A 25,666-nucleotide genomic window follows, 5' to 3' on the forward strand; every position below is an offset into this window, starting at 1 on the left:
TCTATAGTCTGGATGAAATAGCTGCTCTCCTCCTCTATAGTCTGGATGAAATAGCTTCTCTCCTCTATAGTCTGGATGAAATAGCTGCTCTCCTCCTCTATAGTCTGGATGAAATAGCTGCTTTCCTCCTCTATAGTCTGGATGAAATAGCTGCACTCCTCTATAGTCTGGATGAAATAGCTGCTCTCCTCTTTAGTCTGGATGAAATAGCTGCTCTCCTCCTCTATAGTCTGGATGAAATAGCTGCTTTCCTCCTCTATAGTCTGGATGAAATAGCTGCACTCCTCTATAGTCTGGATGAAATAGCTGCTCTCCTCCTCTATAGTCTGGATGAAATAGCTGCTCTCCTCTATAGTCTGGATGAAATAGATGCTCTCCTCTATAGTCTGGATGAAATAGCTGCTCTCCTCTATAGTCTGGATGAAATAGATGCTCTCCTCCTCTATAGTCTGGATGAAATAGCTGCTCTCCTCTATAGTCTGGATGAAATAGATGCTCTCCTCCTCTATAGTCTGGATGAAATAGCTGCTCTCCTCTATAGTCTGGATGAAATAGCTGCTCTCCTCCTCTATAGTCTGGATGAAATAGCTGCTCTCCTCCTCTATAGTCTGGATGAAATAGCTGCTCTCCTCCTCTATAGTCTGGATGAAATAGCTGCTCTCCTCCTCTATAGTCTGGGTGAAATGGCTGCTCTCCTCCTCTATAGTCTGGATGAAATAGCTGCTCTCCTCTATAGTCTGGATGAAATAGCTACTCCTCCTCTTTAGTCTGGATGAAATAGCTGCTCTCCTCTATAGTCTGGATGAAATAGCTGCTCTCCTCTATAGTCTGGATGAAATAGCTGCTCTCCTCCTCTATAGTCTGGATGAAATAGCTTCTCTCCTCTATAGTCTGGATGAAATAGCTGCTCTCCTCCTCTATAGTCTGGATGAAATAGCTGCTTTCCTCCTCTATAGTCTGGATGAAATAGCTGCACTCCTCTATAGTCTGGATGAAATAGCTGCTCTCCTCTTTAGTCTGGATGAAATAGCTGCTCTCCTCCTCTATAGTCTGGATGAAATAGCTGCTTTCCTCCTCTATAGTCTGGATGAAATAGCTGCACTCCTCTATAGTCTGGATGAAATAGCTGCTCTCCTCCTCTATAGTCTGGATGAAACAGCTGTTCTCCTCTATAGTCTGAATGAAATAGCTGCTCTCCTCTATAGTCTGGATGAAATAGCTGCTCTCCTCCTCTTTAGTCTGGATGAAATAGCTGCTCTCCTCTATAGTCTGGATGAAATAGCTGCTCTCCTCCTCTTTAGTCTGGATGAAATAGCTGCTCTCCTCTATAATCTGGATGAAATAGCTGCTCTCCTCTTTAATCTGGATGAAATAGCTGCTCTCCTCTTTAGTCTGGATGAAATTGCTGCTCTCCTCTGTAGTCTGGATGAAATAGCTGCTCTCCTCCTCTATAGTCTGGATTAAATAGCTGCTCTCCTCCTCTATAGTCTGGATGAAATAGCTGCTCTCCTCCTCTGTAGTCTGGATGAAATAGCTGCTCTCCTCCTCTATAGTCTGGATGAAATAGCTGCTCTCCTCTATAGTCTGGATGAAATAGCTCCTCTCCTCCTCTATAGTCTGGATTAAATAGATGCTCTCCTCCTCTATAGTCTGGATGAAATAGCTGCTCTCCTCCTCTATAGTCTTGATGAAATAGCTGCTCTCCTCCTCTATAGTCTGGATGAAATAGCTGCTCTCCTCCTCTATAGTCTGGATGAAATAGCTGCTTTCCTCTTTAGTCTGGATGAAATAGCTGCTCTCCTACTCTTTAGTCTGGATGAAATAGCTGCTCTCCTCTATAGTCTGGATGAAATAGCTGCTCTCCTCCTCTATAGTCTGGATGAAATAGCTGCTCTCCTACTCTTTAGTCTGGATGAAATAGCTGCTCTCCTCTATAATCTGGATGAAATAGCTGCTCTCCTCTTTAATCTGGATGGAATAGCTGCTCTCCTCCTCTATAGTCTGGATGAAATAGCTGCTCTCCTCTTTAATCTGGAGGAAATAGCTGCTCTCCTCTATAGTCTGGATGAAATAGCTGCTCTCCTCTTTAATCTGGAGGAAATAGCTGCTCTCCTCCTCTATAGTCTGGATGAAATAGCTGCTCTCCTCCTCTATAGTCTGGATGAAATAGCTGCTCTCCTCCTCTATAGTCTGGATGAAATAGCTGCTTTCCTCTTTAGTCTGGATGAAATAGCTGCTCTCCTCTATAGTTTGGATGAAATAGCTGCTCTCCTCTATAATCTGGATGAAATAGCTGCTCTCCTCCTCTTTAGTCTGGTTGAAATAGCTTCTCTCCTCCTCTATAGTCTGGATGAAATAGCTGCTGTCCTCCTCTATAGTCTGGATGAAATAGCTGCTCTCCTCCTCTATAGTCTGGATGAAATAGCTGCTCTCCTCCTCTATAGTCTGGATGAAATAGCTGCTCTCCTCCTCTATAGTCTGGATGAAATAGCTGCTCTCCTCCTCTTTAGTCTGGATGAAATAGCTGCTCTCCTCTATAGTCTGGATGAAATAGCTGCTCTCCTCCTCTATAGTCTGGATGAAATAGCTGCTCTCCCCTATAGTCTGGATTAAATAGCTGCTCTCCTCTGCAGTCTGGATGAAATAGCTGCTCTCCTCTGTAGTCTGGATGAAATAGCTGCTCTCCTCCTCTATAGTCTGGATGAAATAGCTGCTTTCCTCCTCTTTAGTCTGGATGAAATAGCTGCTCTCCTCCTCTATAGTCTGGATGAAATAGCTGCTCTCCTCTGTAGTCTGGATTAAATAGCTGCTCTCCTCTATAGTCTGAATGAAATAGCTGCTCTCCTCTATAGTCTGGATGAAATAGCAGCTCTCCTCTATAGTCTGGATGAAGTAGCTGCTCTCCTCTTTAGTCTGGATGAAATAGCTGCTCTCCTCCTCTATAGTCTGGATGAAATAGCTGCTCTCCTCCTCTTTAGTCTGGATGAAATAGCTGCTCTCCTCTTTAGTCTGGATGAAATAGCTGCTCTCCTCTATAGTCTGGATGAAATAGCTGCTCTACTCCTCTTTAGTCTGGTTGAAATAGCTGCTCTCCTCCTCTTTAGTCTGGAGGAAATAGCTGCTCTCCTCTATAATCTGGATGAAATTGCTGCTCTCCTCTTTAATCTGGAGGAAATAGCTGCTCTCCTCCTCTATAGTCTGGATGAAGTAGCTGCTCTCCTCTTTAGTCTGGATGAAATAGCTGCTCTCCTCCTCTATAATCTGGATGAAATTGCTGCTCTCCTCTTTAATCTGGAGGAAATAGCTGCTCTCCTCCTCTATAGTCTGGATGAAATAGCTGCTCTCCTCCTCTATAGTCTGGATGAAATAGCTGCTCTCCTCCTCTATAGTCTGGATGAAATAGCTGCTTTCCTCTTTAGTCTGGATGAAATAGCTGCTCTCCTCTATAGTCTGGATGAAATAGCTGCTCTACTCTATAGTCTGGATGAAATAGCTGCTCTCTTCCTCTTTAGTCTGGTTGAAATAGCTGCTCTCCTCTATAATCTGGATGAAATAGCTGCTCTCCTCTTTAATCTGGATGGAATAGCTGCTCTCCTCCTCTATAGTCTGGATGAAATAGCTGCTCTCCTCCTCTATAGTCTGGATAAAATAGCTGCTCTCCTCCTCTATAGTCTGGATGAAATAGCTGCTCTCCTCCTCTTTAGTCTGGATGAAATAGCTGCTCTCCTCTATAGTCTGGATGAAATAGCTGCTCTCCTCCTCTATAGTCTGGATGAAATAGCTGCTCTCCCCTATAGTCTGGATTAAATAGCTGCTCTCCTCTGTAGTCTGGATGAAATAGCTGCTCTCCTCTGTAGTCTGGATGAAATAGCTGCTCTCCTCCTCTATAGTCTGGATGAAATAGCTGCTTTCCTCCTCTTTAGTCTGGATGAAATAGCTGCTCTCCTCCTCTATAGTCTGGATGAAATAGCTGCTCTCCTCTGTAGTCTGGATTAAATAGCTGCTCTCCTCTATAGTCTGAATGAAATAGCTGCTCTCCTCTATAGTCTGGATGAAATAGCTGCTCTTTAGTCTGGATGAAATAGCTGCTCTCCTCTGTAGTCTGGATTAAATAGCTGCTCTCCTCTATAGTCTGAATGAAATAGCTGCTCTCCTCTATAGTCTGGATGAAGTAGCTGCTCTTTAGTCTGGATGAAATAGCTGCTCTCCTCCTCTTTAGTCTGGATGAAGTAGCTGCTCTCCTCCTCTATAGTCTGGATGAAATAGCTGCTCTCCTCCTCAATGGTCTGGATGAAATAGCTGCTCTCCTCTGTAGTCTGGATTAAATAGCTGCTCTCCTCTATAGTCTGAATGAAATAGCTGCTCTCCTCTATAGTCTGGATGAAATAGCTGCTCTCCTCTATAGTCTGGATGAAGTAGCTGCTCTCCTCTTTAGTCTGGATGAAATAGCTGCTCTCCTCCTCTATAGTCTGGATGAAATAGCTGCTCTCCTCTATAGTCTGGATGAAATAGTTGCTCTCCTCCTCTATAGTCTGGATGAAATAGCTGCTCTCCTCCTCTATAGTCTGGATGAAATAGCTGCTCTCCTCCTCAATGGTCTGGATGAAATAGCTGCTCTCCTCTGTAGTCTGGATTAAATAGCTGCTCTCCTCTATAGTCTGAATGAAATAGCTGCTCTCCTCTATAGTCTGGATGAAATAGCTGCTCTCCTCTATAGTCTGGATGAAGTAGCTGCTCTCCTCTTTAGTCTGGATGAAATAGCTGCTCTCCTCCTCTATAGTCTGGATGAAATAGCTGCTCTCCTCTGTAGTCTGGGTGAAATAGTTGCTCTCGATCCTCTATAGTCTGGATGAAATAGCTGCTCTCCTCTAGTCTGGATGAAATAGCTGCTCTCCTCTTTTGTCTGGATGAAATAGTTGCTCTCCTCTATAGTCTGGATGAAATAGTTGCTCTCCTCTGTAGTCTGGATGAAATAGCTGCTCTCCTCTAGTCTGGATGAAATAGCTGCTCTCCTCTTTTGTCTGGATGAAATAGTTGCTCTCCTCTATAGTCTGGATGAAATAGTTGCTCTCCTCTGTAGTCTGGATGAAATAGCTGCTCTCCTCTTTAGTCTGGATGAAATAGCTGCTCTCCTCCTCTATAGTCTGGGTGAAATGGCTGCTCTCCTCCTCTATAGTCTGGATGAAATAGTTGCTCTCCTCTATAGTCTGGATGAAATAGTTGCTCTCCTCTGTAGTCTGGATGAAATAGCTGCTCTCCTCTTTAGTCTGGATGAAATAGCTGCTCTCCTCTCTAGTCTGGATGAAATAGTTGCTCTCCTCCTCTTTTGGCCATATAGCTCCTCCCCTGCTTTGTTCTAGATGTGTTCTATTGTGTCAAACCTTAAAGTAGACTTCTAATCATCACGTTTAGAGCTTTTCAAAGTGCTTAATGAGTGTGAATGAATGTGTTCCACAGGAGTATCCTGTCCCATCCCAGCCGTTACCGCGGGAACAAACACAACTCAACAGGAAGTTCAGCCTGACCGAGAGGTATGACACTTCCTGCCTGTCAGCTCTCTCTCTCTGTCTCTCTCTCTCTCTGTTTCTCCTCTCTGTCTCTCTTCTCTGTCTCTCTCTCGCTCTCTCTCGTTCTCTCTCTGTCTCTCTCTGTCTCTCTCGTTCTCTCTCTCGCTCTCTCACTCTCTCTCTGTCTCTTTCTGTTTCTCTCTTTCTCTTTCTTTCTGTCTCTCTCTTTCTCTCTTAATTTGATTTATTGGCATGACATAACAATATACATATTGCCAAAGCTTACTTTGGAGGTTTACAATATTAACATAATTAATAATAAGAATCAATATTATCGACGGGACAACAGTAACAACAATAACCAAAGGTCAAAATAACCAAACATTGAACAATAACAATAAGCATAGAGGACACTGTCCCTCGTTTTATGGCAGGCAGCAATGTAGTGCGCTGTCAACCCACAGCTCTCTGCGTCCTCCCCCAACAGGACGGGTATCCTATTCCCATCAGAGAGGTCTTCAATGTAGTGCGCTGTCAACCCACAGCTCTCTGTGTCCTCCCCCAACAGGACGGGTAGCCTATCCTCATCAGAGAGGTCTTCAATGTAGTGCGCTGTCAACCCACAGCTCTCTGTGTCCTCCCCCAACAGGACGGGCAGCCTATCCTCATCAGAGAGGTCTTTGAAACCTTGAATAAGGGTTTCAAATTTGGGAAAATGACACTCTCTAATTGTTTTATATTTTTGACATTTTGTCAGGAAATGCAGCTCCGTCTCAGGTTCTGCTGTTGTGCAGTGGTTGCACAGCCTTTCCTCTACAGGGAACCAGGTTCTGCTGTTGTGCAGTGGTTGCACAGCCTTTCCTCTACAGGGAGCCAGGTTTTCCTGTGTCTACCCTTCTCAATGGCAAGGCTGTGCTCACTGAGCCTGTACTTTGTCAAGGTTTTTCTAAGGTTTTGATCAGTAACCATGGTCAAATCGTTAGCTACGGTGTACTGTCGATTTAGGGCCAGATAGCACTGCTTTGTGCTTGTGCTCTTGGTATAGCAGGGCTTGGTAGTGATATGAGAGGGGGTCACTGTATTTTAGATGTTTCCAAAATGGAATCACTCTTTTATGAGTTTTTATTATGAGTGGATATTGGCCTAATTCTGCCCTGCATACATTGTTTGTAGTTTTCCTCTGGACATGTAGGAGAATCTTACAGAACTCTGCATGCAGGATTTCAATGGGGTGTTTGTCCCATTGTTTAAAATCTTGTTTTGCAAGTGGACCCCACACCTCACTGCCATAAAGTGAAATTGGTTCAATGACACATTCAATTCATTTTAGCCACATTTTAATAGGTATTTCAATTAGAATGTGTTTTTTAATGGTGTAGAATGTCCTGCGTGCTTTCTCTCTCAGTTCATTCACTGCATCGTTAAGGTGTCCAGTTGAGCTTATTTTAAAACCGAAGTAATTGTAGTGTGTCCAGTCCAGTATAATATAACTTTGATCTAAGATCTGGATTTTCTCTGGAAAATAATTATTTTAGTCTTTTTGGGGTTTACTGCCAGGGCCCTGGTCTGGCAATACTGCTCTAGCAGGTCCAGGCTCTGCTGTAGGCCATGTGCTGTGGGTGACAGCAGGCATAGCTCATCTGCAAAGGGCAGGCCATTTAACCTCTGAATTGTGGAGACTAACACCAGGGGCTGAGTATTCTTCTAGAATAGTGGCCAACTCGTTGATGTAAATATTGAAGAGTGCAGGGCTCAGGTTGCAACCCTGGCGAAGGCCCCGCCCCTGGTTAAAGAATTCTGTTATTTTCTTGACAATTTTGATGCTGCACGTATTGCCAGTATACATTGATTTAATTATGTCATATGTTTTACCCCCTACGCCACTTTCAATAACTTTGTAGAACAGTCCTGTCTGCCAAATAGAATCAAATGCTTTTTGGAAGTCGATAAATCAAGCGTACATTTTGTTATTATTTTGATGGACTTGTTTATCTATCAGGGTTTGTAGGGTGTTTTGGTATAAATCCAATTTGGCTTTTACTCAGGACATTGTGCTTATTAAGGAAGTTTAGAACTCTTACATTTATAATACTACAGAAAACCTTCCCCAGGTTACTGTTCACACAAATGCTTCTGGAATTGTTAGGGTCCAATGTGTTCTTAAAGATTGAGCCCTTGATTCCAGATGTCAGGGAAATAACCTACACTCAGGATCAAATTGAACAGTTTTAATATAGCCAATTGACATTTTGCGCTAGTGAGTTTGAGCATCTCAATTAGGATGCCATCAGGTCCACATGCTTTTTTATATTTGAGAGCCTGAAGTTTCTTATAGAGCTCCTGGTCAGTAATAGTTTAGTTTCTTATAGAGCTCCTGGTCAGTAATAGTTTAGTTTCTTATAGAGCTCCTGGTCAGTAATAGTTTAGTTTCTTATAGAGCTCCTGGTCAGTAATAGTTTAGTTTCTTATAGAGCTCCTGGTCAGTAATAGTTTAGTTTCTTATAGAGCTCCTGGTCAGTAATAGTTTAGTTTCTTATAGAGCTCCTGGTCAGTAATAGTTTAGTTTCTTATAGAGATCCTGGTCAGTAATAGTTTAGTTTCTTATAGAGATCCTGGTCAGTAATAGTTTAGTTTCTTATAGAGATCCTGGTCAGTAATAGTTTAGTTTCTTATAGAGATCCTGGTCAGTAATAGTTTAGTTTCTTATAGAGATCCTGGTCAGTAATAGTTTAGTGTCTTATAGAGCTCCTGGTCAGTAATAGTTTAGTTTCTTATAGAGCTCCTGGTCAGTAATTGGGGAGTCCAGTGGATTTTGATTGTCCTTTATAGCTTTTTCTAATCCATTCAACTTCTCATTCATTTGTCGTTGTTCTGCGTTTGCATCAATTTGAGCGGTGTTGTAGAGTGTTTTAAAATGGGTTGTCCATATGTCACCATTTTGTTACGCTAATTCCTCGTTTAGATTTTTTTGTTTTTTTTTTCTCCAATTTTGCCAGAAGTTGTTGGTGTTTATGGACTTCTCAATTAGTGTCAGCTGCTTGCTGTTGTACTGGGTTTTTTTTGTTTCTTAGTTTTAAAGTCTCACAGTAATGAAGGCGTAGTTCACCATTATTTGGGTCTCTGTGCTTCAGGTTGGAGGTGTTCTATGTTTTTTCCTTATAATTTTACAATCTGCATCAAACCAGTTGTCATCTGTGGTCTTTTTTGTTTTGTTTCTTTTCAATTTCAATTGTGCTTCTTTTACAGTTTGTGTGACTATATAGTTGATGTCTTGTACTGCTAGATTGATGTCTTCTTCACTGTGAGTGAATGTGGTATCCAGAAAGTTATCTAAGAGTGTTTGGATATCTTGGTTACTGGTTGCTTTCTGGTATCTTCCGTGCTGTTCTGGGCCCATCTGTATGAATGTCTGATGTTGTACAGTTTACTGGGCTGTGAATGTCTTATGTTGTACAGATTACTGGGCTGTGAATGTCTGGTTGTTTCCATGTCTGTTCTATTGAGGAACAATGTAATTTGGCTGTGATCAGACAGAGGTGTTAGTGGCTTGACAGTGAATGAGCTGAGAGAGAAAGGGTTCATGTCTGTGATCATATAGTCTACTGTACTGTGGCCAAGAGGTGAGCAGTAGGTGAATCTCCCCCAAAAGTCCCCCCGTAACCTACCATTGACAAAGTACAGACCCAGGCTTCTACAGAGCTGCAACATATCCCTTCCGTTTTGTTGATGTTGCTGTCACTGTTGTTTCTATGGGGGAGATGAAGACAGTTAGAGACAGTATGGCCTGTAATAAAGCTGTCACTGTTGTTTCTATCGGGGAGATGAAGACAGTTAGAGACACTATTGCCTGTAATAAAGCTGTCCCCTCATGTGCTCGTTAGATCAGGTAGTGTTCCTGTGTGCGCATTTGTGTCCCCACAGATGAGCACATTTCCCTGGGCCTGGAGGGTGGGGAAGATCTCCTCTGAGTAATATGGGGATTCTGAGGGGGGGGGGGGGATCTCCTCTGAGTAATATGGAGATTCTGAGGGGGGGGGGGGGGGGGGGGGGATCTCCTCTGAGTAATATGGGGATTCTGAGGGGGGGGGGGGGATCTCCTCTGAGTAATATGGGGATTCTGAGGGGGGGGGGATCTCCCCTGAGTAATATGGGGATTCTGAGGGGGGGGGGAAAGATCTCCTTTGAGTAATATGGGGATTCTGAGGGGGGGGGGGGGGGGGGTGGGGGGGGGTCTCCTCTGAGTAATATGGGGATTCTGAGGGGGGGGGAGATCTCCTCTGAGTAATATGGGGATTCTGAGGGGGGGATATATATTGCGCAAAGGAACACATATTTTTCTGTCAGTACAAGTTATTTTTTCAGTTTTAACCAATTTTACCAATTTTGAGGGGATCAATTTGATTTTGTAGTTCGGATTTGTACCAAATGATCAGTCCTCCAGAGTCTCTGCCTCTATGGACAGAGCTGTGTTTCTGTGACGGCACAGTGACCTCTCTGTAGCCTGTGGGACAGTGAGTGACAACGTCAGCCTTACACCATGTCTACTGCAGAATGATGACGTCAACATCTTTTAGGTTTTTGTTGAACTCCAGTGCTAAACTCTTCAGTCTAGAGGTTGATGAGTTTAGACCCTGAATGTTCCACATGCTGACTGATAGGTTGATGAGTTTAGGCCCTGAATGTTCCACATGCTGACTGATAGGTTGATGAGTTTAGGCCCTGAATGTTCCACATGCTGACTGATAGGTTGATGAGTTTAGGCCCTGAATGTTCCACATGCTGACTGATAGGTTGATGAGTTTAAGCCCTGAATGCTCCACATGCTGACTGATAGCTTGATGAGTTTAGGCCCTGAATGTTCCGCATTCTGACTGATAGTGATTTCATGTTGCAAAAAGAAAGAATATAGCAGTCAGAAATACAGTAACTACTGAGTTGTTCAGTCAGATGAACAGGATAACAGTCAGAAATACAGTAACTACTGAGTTGTTCAGTCAAATGAACAGGATAACAGTCAGAAATACAGTAACTACTGAGTTGTTCAGTCAGATGAACAGGATAAGTCAGAAATACAGTAACTACTAAGTTGTTCAGTCAGATGAACAGGATAACAGTCAGAAATACAGTAACTACTAAGTTGTTCATTCAGATGAACAGGATAACAGTCAGAAATACAGTAACTACTGAGTTGTTCAGTCAGATGAACAGGATAACAGTCAGAAATACAGTAACTACTGAGTTGTTCAGTCAGATGAACAGGATAACAGTCAGAAATACAGTAACTACTGAGTTGTTCAGTCAGATGAACAGGATAACAGTCAGAAATACAGTAACTACTGAGTTGTTCAGTCAGATGAACAGGATAACAGTCAGAAATACAGTAACTACTGAGTTGTTCAGTCAGATGAACAGGATAACAGTCAGAAATACAGTAACTACTGAGTTGTTCAGTCAGATGAACAGGATAACAGTCAGAAATACAGTAACTACTGAGTTGTTCAGTCAGATGAACAGGATAACAGTCAGAAATACAGTAACTACTGAGTTGTTCAGTCAGATGAACAGGATAACAGTCAGAAATACAGTAACTACTGAGTTGTTCAGTCAGATGAACAGGATAACAGTCAGAAAATACAGTAACTACTGAGTTGTTCAGTCAGATGAACAGGATAACAGTCAGAAATACAGTAACTACTGAGTTGTTCAGTCAGATGAACAGGATAACAGTCAGAAATACAGTAACTACTGAGTTGTTCAGTCAGATGAACAGGATAACAGTCAGAAATACAGTAACTACTGAGTTGTTCAGTCAGATGAACAGGATAACAGTCAGAAATACAGTAACTACTGAGTTGTTCAGTCAGATGAACAGGATAACAGTCAGAAATACAGTAACTACTGAGTTGTTCAGTCAGATGAACAGGATAACAGTCAGAAATACAGTAACTACTGAGTTGTTCAGTCAGATGAACAGGATAACAGTCAGAAATACAGTAACTACTGAGTTGTTCAGTCAGATGAACAGGATAACAGTCAGAAATACAGTAACTACTGAGTTGTTCAGTCAGATGAACAGGATAACAGTCAGAAATACAGTAACTACTGAGTTGTTCAGTCAGATGAACAGGATAACAGTCAGAAAATACAGTAACTACTGAGTTGTTCAGTCAGATGAACAGGATAACAGTCAGAAATACAGTAACTACTGAGTTGTTCAGTCAGATGAACAGGATAACAGTCAGAAATACAGTAACTACTGAGTTGTTCAGTCAGATGAACAGGATAACAGTCAGAAATACAGTAACTACTGAGTTGTTCAGTCAGATGAACAGGATAACAGTCAGAAATACAGTAACTACTGAGTTGTTCAGTCAGATGAACAGGATAACAGTCAGAAATACAGTAACTACTGAGTTGTTCAGTCAGATGAACAGGATAACAGTCAGAAATACAGTAACTACTGAGTTGTTCAGTCAGATGAACAGGATAACAGTCAGAAATACAGTAACTACTGAGTTGTTCAGTCAGATGAACAGGATAACAGTCAGAAATACAGTAACTACTGAGTTGTTCAGTCAGATGAACAGGATAACAGTCAGAAATACAGTAACTACTGAGTTGTTCAGTCAGATGAACAGGATAACAGTCAGAAATACAGTAACTACTGAGTTGTTCAGTCAGATGAACAGGATAACAGTCAGAAATACAGTAACTACTGAGTTGTTCAGTCAGATGAACAGGATAACAGTCAGAAATACAGTAACTACTGAGTTGTTCAGTCAGATGAACAGGATAACAGTCAGAAATACAGTAACTACTGAGTTGTTCAGTCAGATGAACAGGATAACAGTCAGAAATACAGTAACTACTGAGTTGTTCAGTCAGATGAACAGGATAACAGTCAGAAATACAGTAACTACTGAGTTGTTCAGTCAGATGAACAGGATAACAGTCAGAAATACAGTAACTACTGAGTTGTTCAGTCAGATGAACAGGATAACAGTCAGAAATACAGTAACTACTGAGTTGTTCAGTCAGATGAACAGGATAACAGTCAGAAATACAGTAACTACTGAGTTGTTCAGTCAGATGAACAGGATAACAGTCAGAAATACAGTAACTACTGAGTTGTTCAGTCAGATGAACAGGATAACAGTCAGAAATACAGTAACTACTGAGTTGTTCAGTCAGATGAACAGGATAACAGTCAGAAATACAGTAACTACTGAGTTGTTCAGTCAGATGAACAGGATAACAGTCAGAAATACAGTAACTACTGAGTTGTTCAGTCAGATGAACAGGATAACAGTCAGAAATACAGTAACTACTGAGTTGTTCAGTCAGATGAACAGGATAACAGTCAGAAATACAGTAACTACTGAGTTGTTCAGTCAGATGAACAGGATAACAGTCAGAAATACAGTAACTACTGAGTTGTTCAGTCAGATGAACAGGATAACAGTCAGAAATACAGTAACTACTGAGTTGTTCAGTCAGATGAACAGGATAACAGTCAGAAATACAGTAACTACTGAGTTGTTCAGTCAGATGAACAGGATAACAGTCAGAAATACAGTAACTACTGAGTTGTTCAGTCAGATGAACAGGATAACAGTCAGAAATACAGTAACTACTGAGTTGTTCAGTCAGATGAACAGGATAACAGTCAGAAATACAGTAACTACTGAGTTGTTCAGTCAGATGAACAGGATAACAGTCAGAAATACAGTAACTACTGAGTTGTTCAGTCAGATGAACAGGATAACAGTCAGAAATACAGTAACTACTGAGTTGTTCAGTCAGATGAACAGGATAACAGTCAGAAATACAGTAACTACTGAGTTGTTCAGTCAGATGAGCAGGATAACAGTCAGAAATACAATATCTACTGAGTTGTTCAGTCAGATGAACAGGATAACAGTCAGAAATACAGTATCTACTGAGTTGTTCAGTCAGATGAACAGGATAACAGTCAGAAATACAGTAACTACTGAGTTGCTCAGTCAGATGAACAGGATAACAGTCAGAAATACAGTAACTACTGAGTTGCTCAGTCAGATGAACAGGATAACAGTCAGAAATACAGTAACTACTGAGTTGTTCAGTCAGATGAACAGGATAACAGTCAGAAATACAGTAACTACTGAGTTGTTCAGTCAGATGAACAGGATAACAGTCAGAAATACAGTAACTACTGAGTTGTTCAGTCAGATGAACAGGATAACAGTCAGAAATACAGTAACTACTGAGTTGTTCAGTCAGATGAACAGGATAACAGTCAGAAATACAGTAACTACTGAGTTGTTCAGTCAGATGAACAGGATAACAGTCAGAAATACAGTAACTACTGAGTTGTTCAGTCAGATGAACAGGATAACAGTCAGAAATACAGTAACTACTGAGTTGTTCAGTCAGATGAACAGGATAACAGTCAGAAATACAGTAACTACTGAGTTGTTCAGTCAGATGAACAGGATAACAGTCAGAAATACAGTAACTACTGAGTTGTTCAGTCAGATGAACAGGATAACAGTCAGAAATACAGTAACTACTGAGTTGTTCAGTCAGATGAACAGGATAACAGTCAGAAATACAGTAACTACTGAGTTGTTCAGTCAGATGAACAGGATAACAGTCAGAAATACAGTAACTACTGAGTTGTTCAGTCAGATGAACAGGATAACAGTCAGAAATACAGTAACTACTGAGTTGTTCAGTCAGATGAACAGGATAACAGTCAGAAATACAGTAACTACTGAGTTGTTCAGTCAGATGAACAGGATAACAGTCAGAAATACAGTAACTACTGAGTTGTTCAGTCAGATGAACAGGATAACAGTCAGAAATACAGTAACTACTGAGTTGTTCAGTCAGATGAACAGGATAACAGTCAGAAATACAGTAACTACTGAGTTGTTCAGTCAGATGAACAGGATAACAGTCAGAAATACAGTAACTACTGAGTTGTTCAGTCAGATGAACAGGATAACAGTCAGAAATACAGTAACTACTGAGTTGTTCAGTCAGATGAACAGGATAACAGTCAGAAATACAGTAACTACTGAGTTGTTCAGTCAGATGAACAGGATAACAGTCAGAAATACAGTAACTACTGAGTTGTTCAGTCAGATGAACAGGATAACAGTCAGAAATACAGTAACTACTGAGTTGTTCAGTCAGATGAACAGGATAACAGTCAGAAATACAGTAACTACTGAGTTGTTCAGTCAGATGAACAGGATAACAGTCAGAAATACAGTAACTACTGAGTTGTTCAGTCAGATGAACAGGATAACAGTCAGAAATACAGTAACTACTGAGTTGTTCAGTCAGATGAACAGGATAACAGTCAGAAATACAGTAACTACTGAGTTGTTCAGTCAGATGAACAGGATAACAGTCAGAAATACAGTAACTACTGAGTTGTTCAGTCAGATGAACAGGATAACAGTCAGAAATACAGTAACTACTGAGTTGTTCAGTCAGATGAACAGGATAACAGTCAGAAATACAGTAACTACTGAGTTGTTCAGTCAGATGAACAGGATAACAGTCAGAAATACAGTAACTACTGAGTTGTTCAGTCAGATGAACAGGATAAGTCAGAAATACAGTAACTACTAAGTTGTTCAGTCAGATGAACAGGATAACAGTCAGAAATACAGTAACTACTAAGTTGTTCAGTCAGATGAACAGGATAACAGTCAGAAATACAGTAACTACTGAGTTGTTCAGTCAGATGAACAGGATAACAGTCAGAAATACAGTAACTACTGAGTTGTTCAGTCAGATGAACAGGATAACAGTCAGAAATACAGTAACTACTGAGTTGTTCAGTCAGATGAACAGGATAACAGTCAGAAATACAGTAACTACTGAGTTGTTCAGTCAGATGAACAGGATAACAGTCAGAAATACAGTAACTACTGAGTTGTTCAGTCAGATGAACAGGATAACAGTCAGAAATACAGTAACTACTGAGTTGTTCAGTCAGATGAACAGGATAACAGTCAGAAATACAGTAACTACTGAGTTGTTCAGTCAGATGAACAGGATAACAGTCAGAAATACAGTAACTACTGAGTTGTTCATTCAGATGAACAGGATAACAGTCAGAAATACAGTAACTACTGAGTTGTTCAGTCAGATGAACAGGATAACAGTCAGAAATACAGTAACTACTGAGTTGTTCAGTCAGATGAACAGGATAACAGTCAGAAATACAGTAACTACTGAGTTGTTCAGTCAGATGAACAGGATAACAGTCAGAAATACAGTAACTACTGAGTTGTTCATTCAGATGAACAGGATAACAGAAAACATTTGTTCTCTTTTTCTTTTTTTCCTTAAACTTTTAGTACAATAGCTGTGTGTGTGTGTGTGTGTGTGTGTGTGTGTGTGTGTGTGTGTGCGTTTAGTGCAGATGTTTTGGATGGGCTGTTTACTCAACCCTACAGAGTCTCTGGTCTGGTAGAGGGGGTGGTGTCTGCTATGGGGTAGTAAGCTGGGCCCTGTGGAGTGGAGGGGTGCCAGGTCTGGGCCGGGGGGCTTCCTCTCTGGTCTGGTAGAGGGGGTGTCTGCTATGGGGTAGTAAGCTGGGCCCTGTGGAGTGGAGGGGTGCCAGGTCTGGGCCGGGGGGCTTCCTCTCTGGTCTGGTAGAGGGGGTGGTGTCTGCTATGGGGTAGTAAGCTGGGCCCTGTGGAGTGGAGGGGGGCCAGGTCTGGGCCGGGGGGCTTCCTCTCTGGTCTGGTAGAGGGGGTGGTGTCTGCTATGGGGTAGTAAGCTGGGCCCTGTGGAGTGGAGGGGTGCCAGGTCTGGGCCGGGGGGCTTCCTCTCTGGTCTGGTAGAGGTGGTGGTCTGCTATGGGGTAGTAGGCTGGGCCCGGTCCAGTCTGGCTGTGCTGATGGAGGTGGTGATGGGGGGGTGGGGTTGTTAGGGGTGGTGAGGGGCTGCAGCTTCTCTCTAGGAGTCTCTACAGTCTGTTCTCTGTGCTGTAGCACCCTCTTGATGACAGACAACTAATTTGCCATCTCCTTCTTTACCTGTGCCAGCTCTCTCCTCATGGTGGCCTTTACCTCCTCAAGAGCTGTGGTAAGGCTCTCTCCTCATGATGGCCTTTACCTCCTCAAGAGCTGTGGTAAGACTCTCTCCTCATAGTGGTCTTTACCTCCTCCAGAGTTGTGGTAAGACTCTCTCCTCATAGTGGTCTTTACCTCCTCAAGCGCTGTGGTAAGACTCTCTCCTCATGGTGGTCTTTACCTCCTCCAGAGCTATGGTAAGACTCTCTCCTCATAGTGGTCTTTACCTCCTCAAGCGCTGTGGTAAGACTCTCTCCTCATAGTGGTCTTTACCTTCTCCAGAGCTATGGTAAGACTCTCTCCTCATAGTGGTCTTTACCTCCTCAAGCGCTGTGGTAAGACTCTCTCTCAGCTCCTGGACAGAGTTCTTAAGCTGGTCGATCAGGTCCTGTAGAAGCTCTGTGTCTGGGCTAGAGGTGGTGTAGCTGGGGGGCTGTTCCTTCAGCTCAGTAACCCATACCTCTAACAGAGCCAGCCTGTCTCTCAGCAGGCTGATGGTAGTGTGGCTGGGGGGCTGCTCCTTCAGCTCAGTAACCCATACCTCTAACAGAGCCAGCCTGTTTCTTAGCAGGCTGATGATGGTAGTGTGGTCTTGTCTCTGGTGGTCGTAGGCAGGCAGGGGGAGGATAGACCTGTTGTGTGGGTCAGGGCCTGGGTTCCTGCTGTTGGAGGTGAGGGGAGAGGTCGGGTGCTGTCCTTGTCGTGTTTGGTTTCCACTATCTTTCCTAGGTTGGGGAAGTCCTGCACTAAGAGCTGAGTGCAGCCACACTGCCCTGGACCATGACAGTGCCTTTCTGGTACACGTTTACCATCAGAAACCTGTTTTCCTGGTCCTTTTCGCTGTTTCCAGGTTCTCCCTCTGAATTCTGTGTTTAAAATATATATTTTTTCCCTTCTCTGATTTGATTTCTGCTGGAAATTCAAAACAAGGCAGGGAAAGTCACTGTCTCTGCTGCTGGTGCTGCTAGCCTGCCTCAGTGGCCATGTTGCTATGGTTACCACCAGTCAACAGTTACCACCAGCCAGTAAGCTAGCTGACAGATTTGAATTCAGCTAGCTAGCACGATTAAGATTAAAAAGACCAATCTTTTCCTCCTGTGTTGATCTTCAGTTCTACAATATGTTTTTTCTAATTTCATTTTGTTAATCTCACTCTCTATCTCTATCTCTCCATCTCTCTCTATATCTCTCTCTATATCTCTCTCTCTCTCTCTCTCTCTCTCTCTCTATCTCTCCATCTCTCTCTCTATCTCTCTCTCTCTCTCTCTCTCTCTCTCTCTCTCTGATTACCTGTGAGTACTACATGTATAAGTGTATGGTGATTGGAAGTAAAATCCCTGTCCATCAGGCTCCATGTTATGATGACAGTCTAATGGACGTCCCTATGGGAGAATTAGAGAAGGCTTCCATTCTCAGATCTGGCAGTGTAGTGAGTCTCTCTCTCCGTCTCTCTCAGGGACTACCCGCGGTACAGACGTGATTCCTGCACCAGGCCACCAGATTGTGCTATAACAGTTACACCACACCACCACCACCAGCTGGGTCGGAGCGGCAGGCTGTCTGCCTGTAGTGTGGATGATCCCACGTCTTCATCGTCGTCTTCGTCACTACGAAGCAGGGCCATGTCGGAGAATGATCTACGCTTCGACTCCACATACCACCGTGCTTCCCCCTCGGTTGCTACAGCAACACCGCTTTCAGAGCTGGAGGAGGGAGGCGGGGTTGGTGGAGTGGGAAGTGCTAGGGGAGTGGCTACCAGGAAGAAAACCCCACCCCCTCCCAGGCCGCCTCCCCCCAAATGGGAGGAGTTCCACCGAAGGAGAGCGTCCCACCACACCCTCTTCGCCTCTTCTCTCTCCTCCACCTCTTCTTCATCAGTCCATCCTCTCCCTCTCAGTCCACCAGAGGGTCTATGCTCTCACTCTCCTCACACCCCCTGTCCCACAGAAACGTCCAAAATGACGCATCAGCGCTCTTACAGCCTCCCCCCTCAGAGGGAGGAGCTAGAGGGGTGCCAGCGCTGTAGCCTGAGCCAGCTCCAGGAATGCCCCTTTTCACAAGCCACGCCCAGTCCCCGGTTCACACGCAGGACCTTCCGGCCGGTGGCGCCACAACATAGAGAGAGAGACACACCCACTCATTACGACAACTCACTGCCCCCTCTACCACCATCAGACAACCAAGCCAGGTGAGGAGATGGAGACTGAACACACACACACACACACACACACACACACACACACACACTCATTACAACAACTCACTGCCCCCTCTACCACCATCAGACAACCAAGCCAGGTGAGGAGATGGAGACTGAACACACACACACACACACACACACACACACACACACACACACACGCTTAACCCTATTGTCATCCCACTCCAGGCTATGCAACATGGATGATCAAGATCGCCCTGCTGTGTTGAAGCCCATCTCTCATAGACAGCAGAGGGCCGGTGCTGAGTGGGAGAGAACTCCATCTCCCAGGGTGCATAGCGTCTCAGCCCTCCCCACCATAGAGAATGGTGCTATCTCTCTCGAGTCCTACTTTGCTATGAGCTACGAGCAGCAGCAACAGCTACAGAACAGTAGAAGATTCCGGAATCATCCCCACAACAACAATAACAACAGTAAGGAACATCAGTCTGATTCTGTAAAGTGACAACTGCTGATGTAAAAAGGGCTATATATAATATGATTGATTGATTCTCATTCCAGAACCAGAATTGGAACTGGAACCAGGTTTTAGCCCGAGCTCCGCCCAGAGCTTGGAACAGGAAGTGGACATCCCCATGGAAACAGACATTGACGACTTCCAGGAGGAGGGGCTTCCTGAGGATGAAGAGCCAATCAGGACAGAGCTCCAGTGTTTTGCTCTGCCTGTCACGGTGTGTGACAAGATTCACTGTGCTGCTAAGGAGTAGGGTGAAGTTGCCCCAAGATGCTGATCTTGGGTCAGATTTAAATTTTCCCCACTAATAGTTAAAGACATCCTCCAGTGATAGGATTGGGGGAGGGGAAGCTGATCCTACCTAGGCAAAACTTCACTCCGGAGCATGCTGCTGACTTATAGAACTATATATTATAGAACTATATATTATAGAACTATATATTACAGAACTATATATTATAGAACTATATATTATAGAACTATATATTATAGAACTATATATTACAGAACTATATATTATAGAACTATATATTATAGAACTATATATTATGGAACTATATATTACAGAACTATATATTACAGAACCATATATTATAGAACTATATATTACAGAACTATATATTATAGAACCATATATTATAGAACTATTTGGCGATGCAAGTGGAGACATTTTAACTGGGGGGTGAACTTACCGGTACGATCTGAACTCTACTACAGGTTCTGGAGACAGACATCGATACGCTGCCTGACCAGCAGGCCTCGCCGGCGGTTAGGAAGACTGCAGAGAGTGGGTCCCTGGATGGGGAGATGGAGGACCATGGGATGGGGACCAGAGAGGGACTCATGGAGGAGCTATTCCCCCAGAGCGGTGAGGGCAAGGCGGGCACAGAGAGATGGAGAGGGGCCCACCGTAGCTCAAACTCGGGGAAAAACACTGACAGCCTGGATAGGTAGGTGTACTGTGTCTGTGTGTGTTTGGGGTTTATGCATTTGCTCATTAATTTGCTCATTCATACATATTGCTCTAATAGAGGACTATATCTCTCAAAGACAAACAATGCATTTGTCAGCAAAAGCAAATCAACTTTCTTTATGGACTTATGTCAACATTTACATTATTACGGAACATATTTTCATGTAATTTGAAACCCTACGTCTTATGCTTTCCCCTCCCCCATCACTCCATCTCCCCCCTCCCCCATCACTCCATCTCCTCTCTCCCCCCCATCACTCCATCTCCTCTCCCTCCCCTATCACTCCATCTCCTCTCCCTCCCCCATCACTCCATCTCCTCTCCCTCCCCCATCACTCCATCTCCTCTCCCTCCTCCCCTCCCCCTCCCTCCCTCCATCTACTCTCCCTCCTCCCCTCCCCCATCACTCCATCTCCTCTCCTCCCCTCCCCCATCACTCAATTTCCTCTCCCCCCCTCCCCCATCACTCCATCTCCTCTCCCTCCTCCCCCTCCCCCATCACTCCATCTCCTCTCCCTCCTCCCCTCTCCCATCACTCCATCTCCTCTCCTCCTCTCCTCCTCTGCCTCTCTCCCCTTCTCCTCTCCTCCTCTCCCCCTCTTCCTCCCTCATTCTCTCCTCCTCTCCCCCTCTCCCTCCTCCTCTCCCTCCTCTCCTCCCCACCCCAGGCATTCTGGTGCCAGCTCCAGTTGTTCGTCCTATTATTCTACCTCAGCAGCCAAGGCTCAGCTCCTCACTCAGATGAAAGACTACTGCTCAGATGCCAGAGATACTGACCACGATGACCAACTGTCTTATAAGGTAATAAACCATGTAAATACACGTATGAAGGTACTCACTAGCACACACACGGCAATGATGACGTATGAAGGTACTCACTAGCACACACACGGCAATGATGACGTATGAAGGTACTCACTAGCATACACACGGCAATGATGACGTATGAAGGTACTCACTAGCACACACACGGCAATGATGGCGTATGAAGGTACTCACTAGCACACACACGGCAATGATGACGTATGAAGGTACTCACTAGCACACACACGGCAATGATGACGTATGAAGGTACTCACTAGCACACACACGGCAATGATGACGTATGAAGGTACTCACTAGCACACACACGGCAATGATGACGTATGAAGGTACTCACTAGCACACACGGCAATGATGACGTATGAAGGTACTCACTAGCACACACGGCAATGATGACGTATGAAGGTACTCACTAGCACACACGGCAATGATGACGTATGAAGGTACTCACTAGCACACACGGCAATGATGACGTATGAAGGTACTCACTAGCACACACGGCAATGATGACGTATGAAGGTACTCACTAGCACACACACGGCAATGATGACGTATGAAGGTACTCACTAGCACACACACGGCAATGATGACATATGAAGGTACTCACTAGCACACACACGGCAATGATGACGTATGAAGGTACTCACTAGCACACACACGGCAATGATGACGTATGAAGGTACTCACTAGCACACACACGGCAATGATGACGTATGAAGGTACTCACTAGCACACACACGGCAATGATGACGTATGAAGGTACTCACTAGCACACACACGGCAATGATGACGTATGAAGGTACTCACTAGCACACACACGGCAATGATGACGAGCTGTCTTACATGTTAGGATATTTGAAAATGTAAATTGATTTGAGTACTGCTCCGATATTGTCATTTAGATGTCATTTCGATGTCATTTCGATGTAATTGATCCCACTTACTAAATCACTAATGTTGAGTGAGAGGAAGAGAGATGGTATGTTGATCCATGATTAACTCTCTCCCTGTCTCCCTGCCTCCCTCTCCCTGTCTCCCCCTCCCTGTCTCCCTGCTTCCCTCTCCCTGTCTCCCCCTCTCCCCCTCCCTGTCTCCCCTCCCCCTGTCTTCCCCTATCTCCTCCCCCTGTCTCCTCCTCCCCCTGTCTCCTCATCCCCCTGTCTCCTCATCCCCCTGTCTCCTCCTCCCCCTGTCCCCCCCTCCCCCTGTCTCCTCCTCCCCCTGTCTCCTCCTCCCTCTGTCTCCCCCTGTCTCCCCCTGTCTCCTCATCCCCCTGTCTCCCCCTCCCCCTGTCTCCTCCTCCTTGTCTCCTCATCCTCTCACTATACAGAAACAGTTGATGGAGAGTCTCCGTAAGAAGCTAGGAGTTCTGAGAGAAGCACAGAGAGGTCTACAGGAAGATATACGGGCTAACACACAGCTGGGAGAAGAGGTATGTACAGCACACACACACACACAAGTTTTGACACACCTACTCATTCAATGGTTTTTCTTTACTTTTACTATGTTCTACATTGTAGAATAATAGTGAAGACATCAAAACTAGGAAATAACACATGGACTCATGTAGTATTTTAAATTCTTCAAAGTAGCCACCTTTTGCCTTGATGACAGCTTTGCATAATCTTGGCATTCTCTCAACCAGCTTTATGTGGAATGCTTTTCCAACAGTCTTGAAGGAGTTCCCACATATGCTGAGCACTTGTTGGCTGCTTTTCCTTTACTCTGCAGTCCAACTCATCCCTAACCATCTCAATTGGGTTTAGGTCAGGTGATTGTGGAGGCCAGGTCATCTGATGCAGCACTCCATCACTCTCCTTGGTCAAATTGCCCTTACACAGCCTGGAAGTGTGTTTTGAGTCATTGTCCTGTTGAAAAACAAATGATAGTCCCACTAAGCCCAAACCAGATGGCATGGCGTATCGCTGCAGAAGGCTATGGTAGCCATGCTGGTTAAGTGTGCCTCAAATTCTAAATAAATCACAGACAGTGTCACCAGCAAAGCACCCCCACACCATCACACCTCCTCCATGCTTCAAGGTGGGAACCACACATGCAGAGATCATCCGTTCACCTACTGTCTCACAAAGACACAGCGGTTGGAACCAGAAATCTCAGAGAAAAGGACAGATCTCCACGGGTGTAAAGTCAATTGCTCGTGTTTCTTGGCCCAAGCAAGTCTCTTCTTATTATTGGTGTCCTTTAGTAGTGGTTACTTTGCATCAATTTGACCATGAAGGCCTGATTCACACAGCCTTCTCAGTTGATGTTGAGATGTGTCTGTTACTTGAACTCTGTGAAGCATTTATTTGGGCTGCAATTTCTGAGGCTGGTAACTCTAATGAACTTATCCTCTGCAGCAGAGGCAACTCTGGGTCTTCCTTTCCTGTGGCGGTCCTCATGAGAGACAGTTTCATCATAGCGTTTGATGGTTTTTTGCGACTACACTTGAAGAAAGTTCTTAAAATTTTCCGGATTGACTGACCTTCATGTCTTAATGTAATGATCGACTGTCGTTTCTCTTTTCTTATTTTGGCTGTTCTTACCATAATATGGTCTTGTTTTTTTACCAAATAGGGCTATCTGCTGTATACCACCCCTACCTTGTCACAACACAACCGATTGGCTCAAAGAAATTCCACAAATTAACTTTTAACAATGCACACCTGTTAATTGAAATGCATTCCAGGTGACTACCTCATGAAGCTGGTTGAGAGAATGCCAAGAGTGTGCAAAGCTGTTATCAAGGCAAAGGGTGGCTGCTTTGAAGAGTATAAAATATATATTGATTTGTTTAACACTTTTTGGTTACGACATGATTCCATATGTGTTATTTCATAGTTTTAATGTCTTTACTATTATTCTACATTGTAGAGAGATAAAAAGGGAATGAGTAGGCATTTCTAAACTTTTGACGGGTACTCTACATACATACATACCCGCATACATAGACCACCCCCACATTTAAACCAGGTCTTCTCCCCTCTAGGTTGAGAGCTTGGTGCTAGTGGTCTGTAAACCCAACGAGGTGGATAAGTTCAGGATGTTTATCGGGGACCTGGATAAGGTTGTCAGTCTGCTGCTGTCTCTCTCTGGTCGGCTACTGAGGGTGGAGAGCTCCCTGGCCAACCTGGACGCTGAGACTGGACACCACGAGAGGGTGAGAGACAGACAGACAGACAGACAGACAGACAGACAGACAGACAGACAGACAGACAGACAGACAGACAGACAGAAAGAATGAATGAAGAAAAGGACAACATTAAAACAAACTCCTCCCTCCACCCCTCCCTCTCCCGCCACCCCTCACTCTCCCTCCTCCCTCACCCCCTCTCCCTCCTCTCCCTCCACCCCCCCCTCTCCTCTCCCTCTCCCTCCTCCTCCTCCTCTCCCTCCACCCCTCCCTCCACCCCCCTCCCTCTCCACCCCTCCCTCTCCCTCCACCCCCCTGTCCACCCCTCCCTCCACCCCCCCTCCCTCTCCACCCCTCCCTCCTCCCCCCCTCCATCTCCACCCCTCCCCCCCCTCCCTCTCCTCTCCCCTCTCCACCCCTCCCTCCACCCCCCCCCCCTACCTCTCCTCTCCCCTCTCCACCCCTCCCTCCACCCCCCCTCCCCTCCCTCCCAGCTCCTCCTCCTGGAGAAGAAGCGACAGCTACAGGTCCAGCTGTCTGAAGCTCAGGATCTGAAGGAACACGTTGACCACAGAGAGCAGGCTGTAGGAAGGGTCCTGGGACGATGCCTCTCCCCAGAACAGGTACCTAGCACATTATTTCACTATTCTACTTTCATTACAGATGTGGCTCAGTTGGTAGAACATGACGTTTGTGGGTTTGATTCCCGCGGGAGCCAATTCATACAAAAAACATATACACTCACTACTTACTTTGAGTAAAAGTGTCTGCTAAATGGCATATATTATCATACGATTACTATACCAGTGTTATTATTGATGTGTCAATCAATTAAACTCTATCAATCCACAGCACCGTGACTACAGCCACTACGTGAAGATGAAGGCAGCATTACTGGTGGAACAGAGACAGCTGGAGGAGAAGATCAGACTGGGAGAGGAGCAGTTAAGGGGGCTGAGGGAGAGTCTGGGGTTAGGGTTAGGGCTGTCCATGGGCTATGGACACTATTAAACCAACCAGGAAACCTTAAAGCTGGGGTTAGGGCTGTCCATGGGCTATGGACACTATTAAACCAACCAGGAAACCTTAACGCTGGGGTTAGGCCTGTCCATGGGCTATGGACACTATTAAACCAACCAGGAAACCTTAAAGCTGGAGTTAGGGCTGTCCATGGGCTATGGACACTATTAAACCAACCAGGAAACCTTAAAGCTGGGGTTAGGGCTGTCCATGGGCTATGGACACTATTAAACCAACCAGGAAGCCTTAAAGCTGGGGTTAGGGCTGTCCATGGGCTATGGACACTATTAAACCAACCAGGAAACCTTAAAGCTGGGGTTAGGGCTTTCCATGGGCTATGGACACTATTAAACCAACCAGGAAGCCTTAAAGCCGAGGTTAGGGCTGTCCATGGGCTATGGACACTATTAAACCAACCAGGAAACCTTAAAGCTGGGGTTAGGGCTTTCCATGGGCTA

The 25,666-nt window shown here is 44.5% G+C and overlaps 1 protein-coding gene across 7 annotated transcripts in view; it reads left to right on the forward strand.

Moving 5' to 3' along the window:
* Window positions 1-25,200, forward strand: part of LOC110532907 (protein Shroom4) — a 100,423-nt gene extending 75,223 nt beyond the window's left edge. For all 7 annotated transcript variants that reach the window (XM_090183461.1, XM_090183460.1, XM_090183463.1 and 4 more), the window contains 10 exons: window positions 5,458-5,531; window positions 18,042-18,773; window positions 18,975-19,219; window positions 19,308-19,477; window positions 19,978-20,210; window positions 20,902-21,034; window positions 22,386-22,487; window positions 24,045-24,215; window positions 24,683-24,811; window positions 25,041-25,200. In XM_090183461.1, coding sequence (XP_090039587.1) covers window positions 5,458-5,531; window positions 18,042-18,773; window positions 18,975-19,219; window positions 19,308-19,477; window positions 19,978-20,210; window positions 20,902-21,034; window positions 22,386-22,487; window positions 24,045-24,215; window positions 24,683-24,811; window positions 25,041-25,199 — 2,148 coding nt within the window. In that variant the 3' untranslated portion in view covers window position 25,200. The remainder of the gene's footprint in view (window positions 1-5,457; window positions 5,532-18,041; window positions 18,774-18,974; window positions 19,220-19,307; window positions 19,478-19,977; window positions 20,211-20,901; window positions 21,035-22,385; window positions 22,488-24,044; window positions 24,216-24,682; window positions 24,812-25,040) is intronic.
* The last annotated feature ends 466 nt before the right edge of the window (window positions 25,201-25,666 follow it).

This window comes from Oncorhynchus mykiss, chromosome 9 (assembly GCF_057628025.1).
Source record: "Oncorhynchus mykiss isolate SJ-2025 chromosome 9, ASM5762802v1, whole genome shotgun sequence".
NCBI classification, from domain to species: domain Eukaryota; kingdom Metazoa; phylum Chordata; class Actinopteri; order Salmoniformes; family Salmonidae; genus Oncorhynchus; species Oncorhynchus mykiss.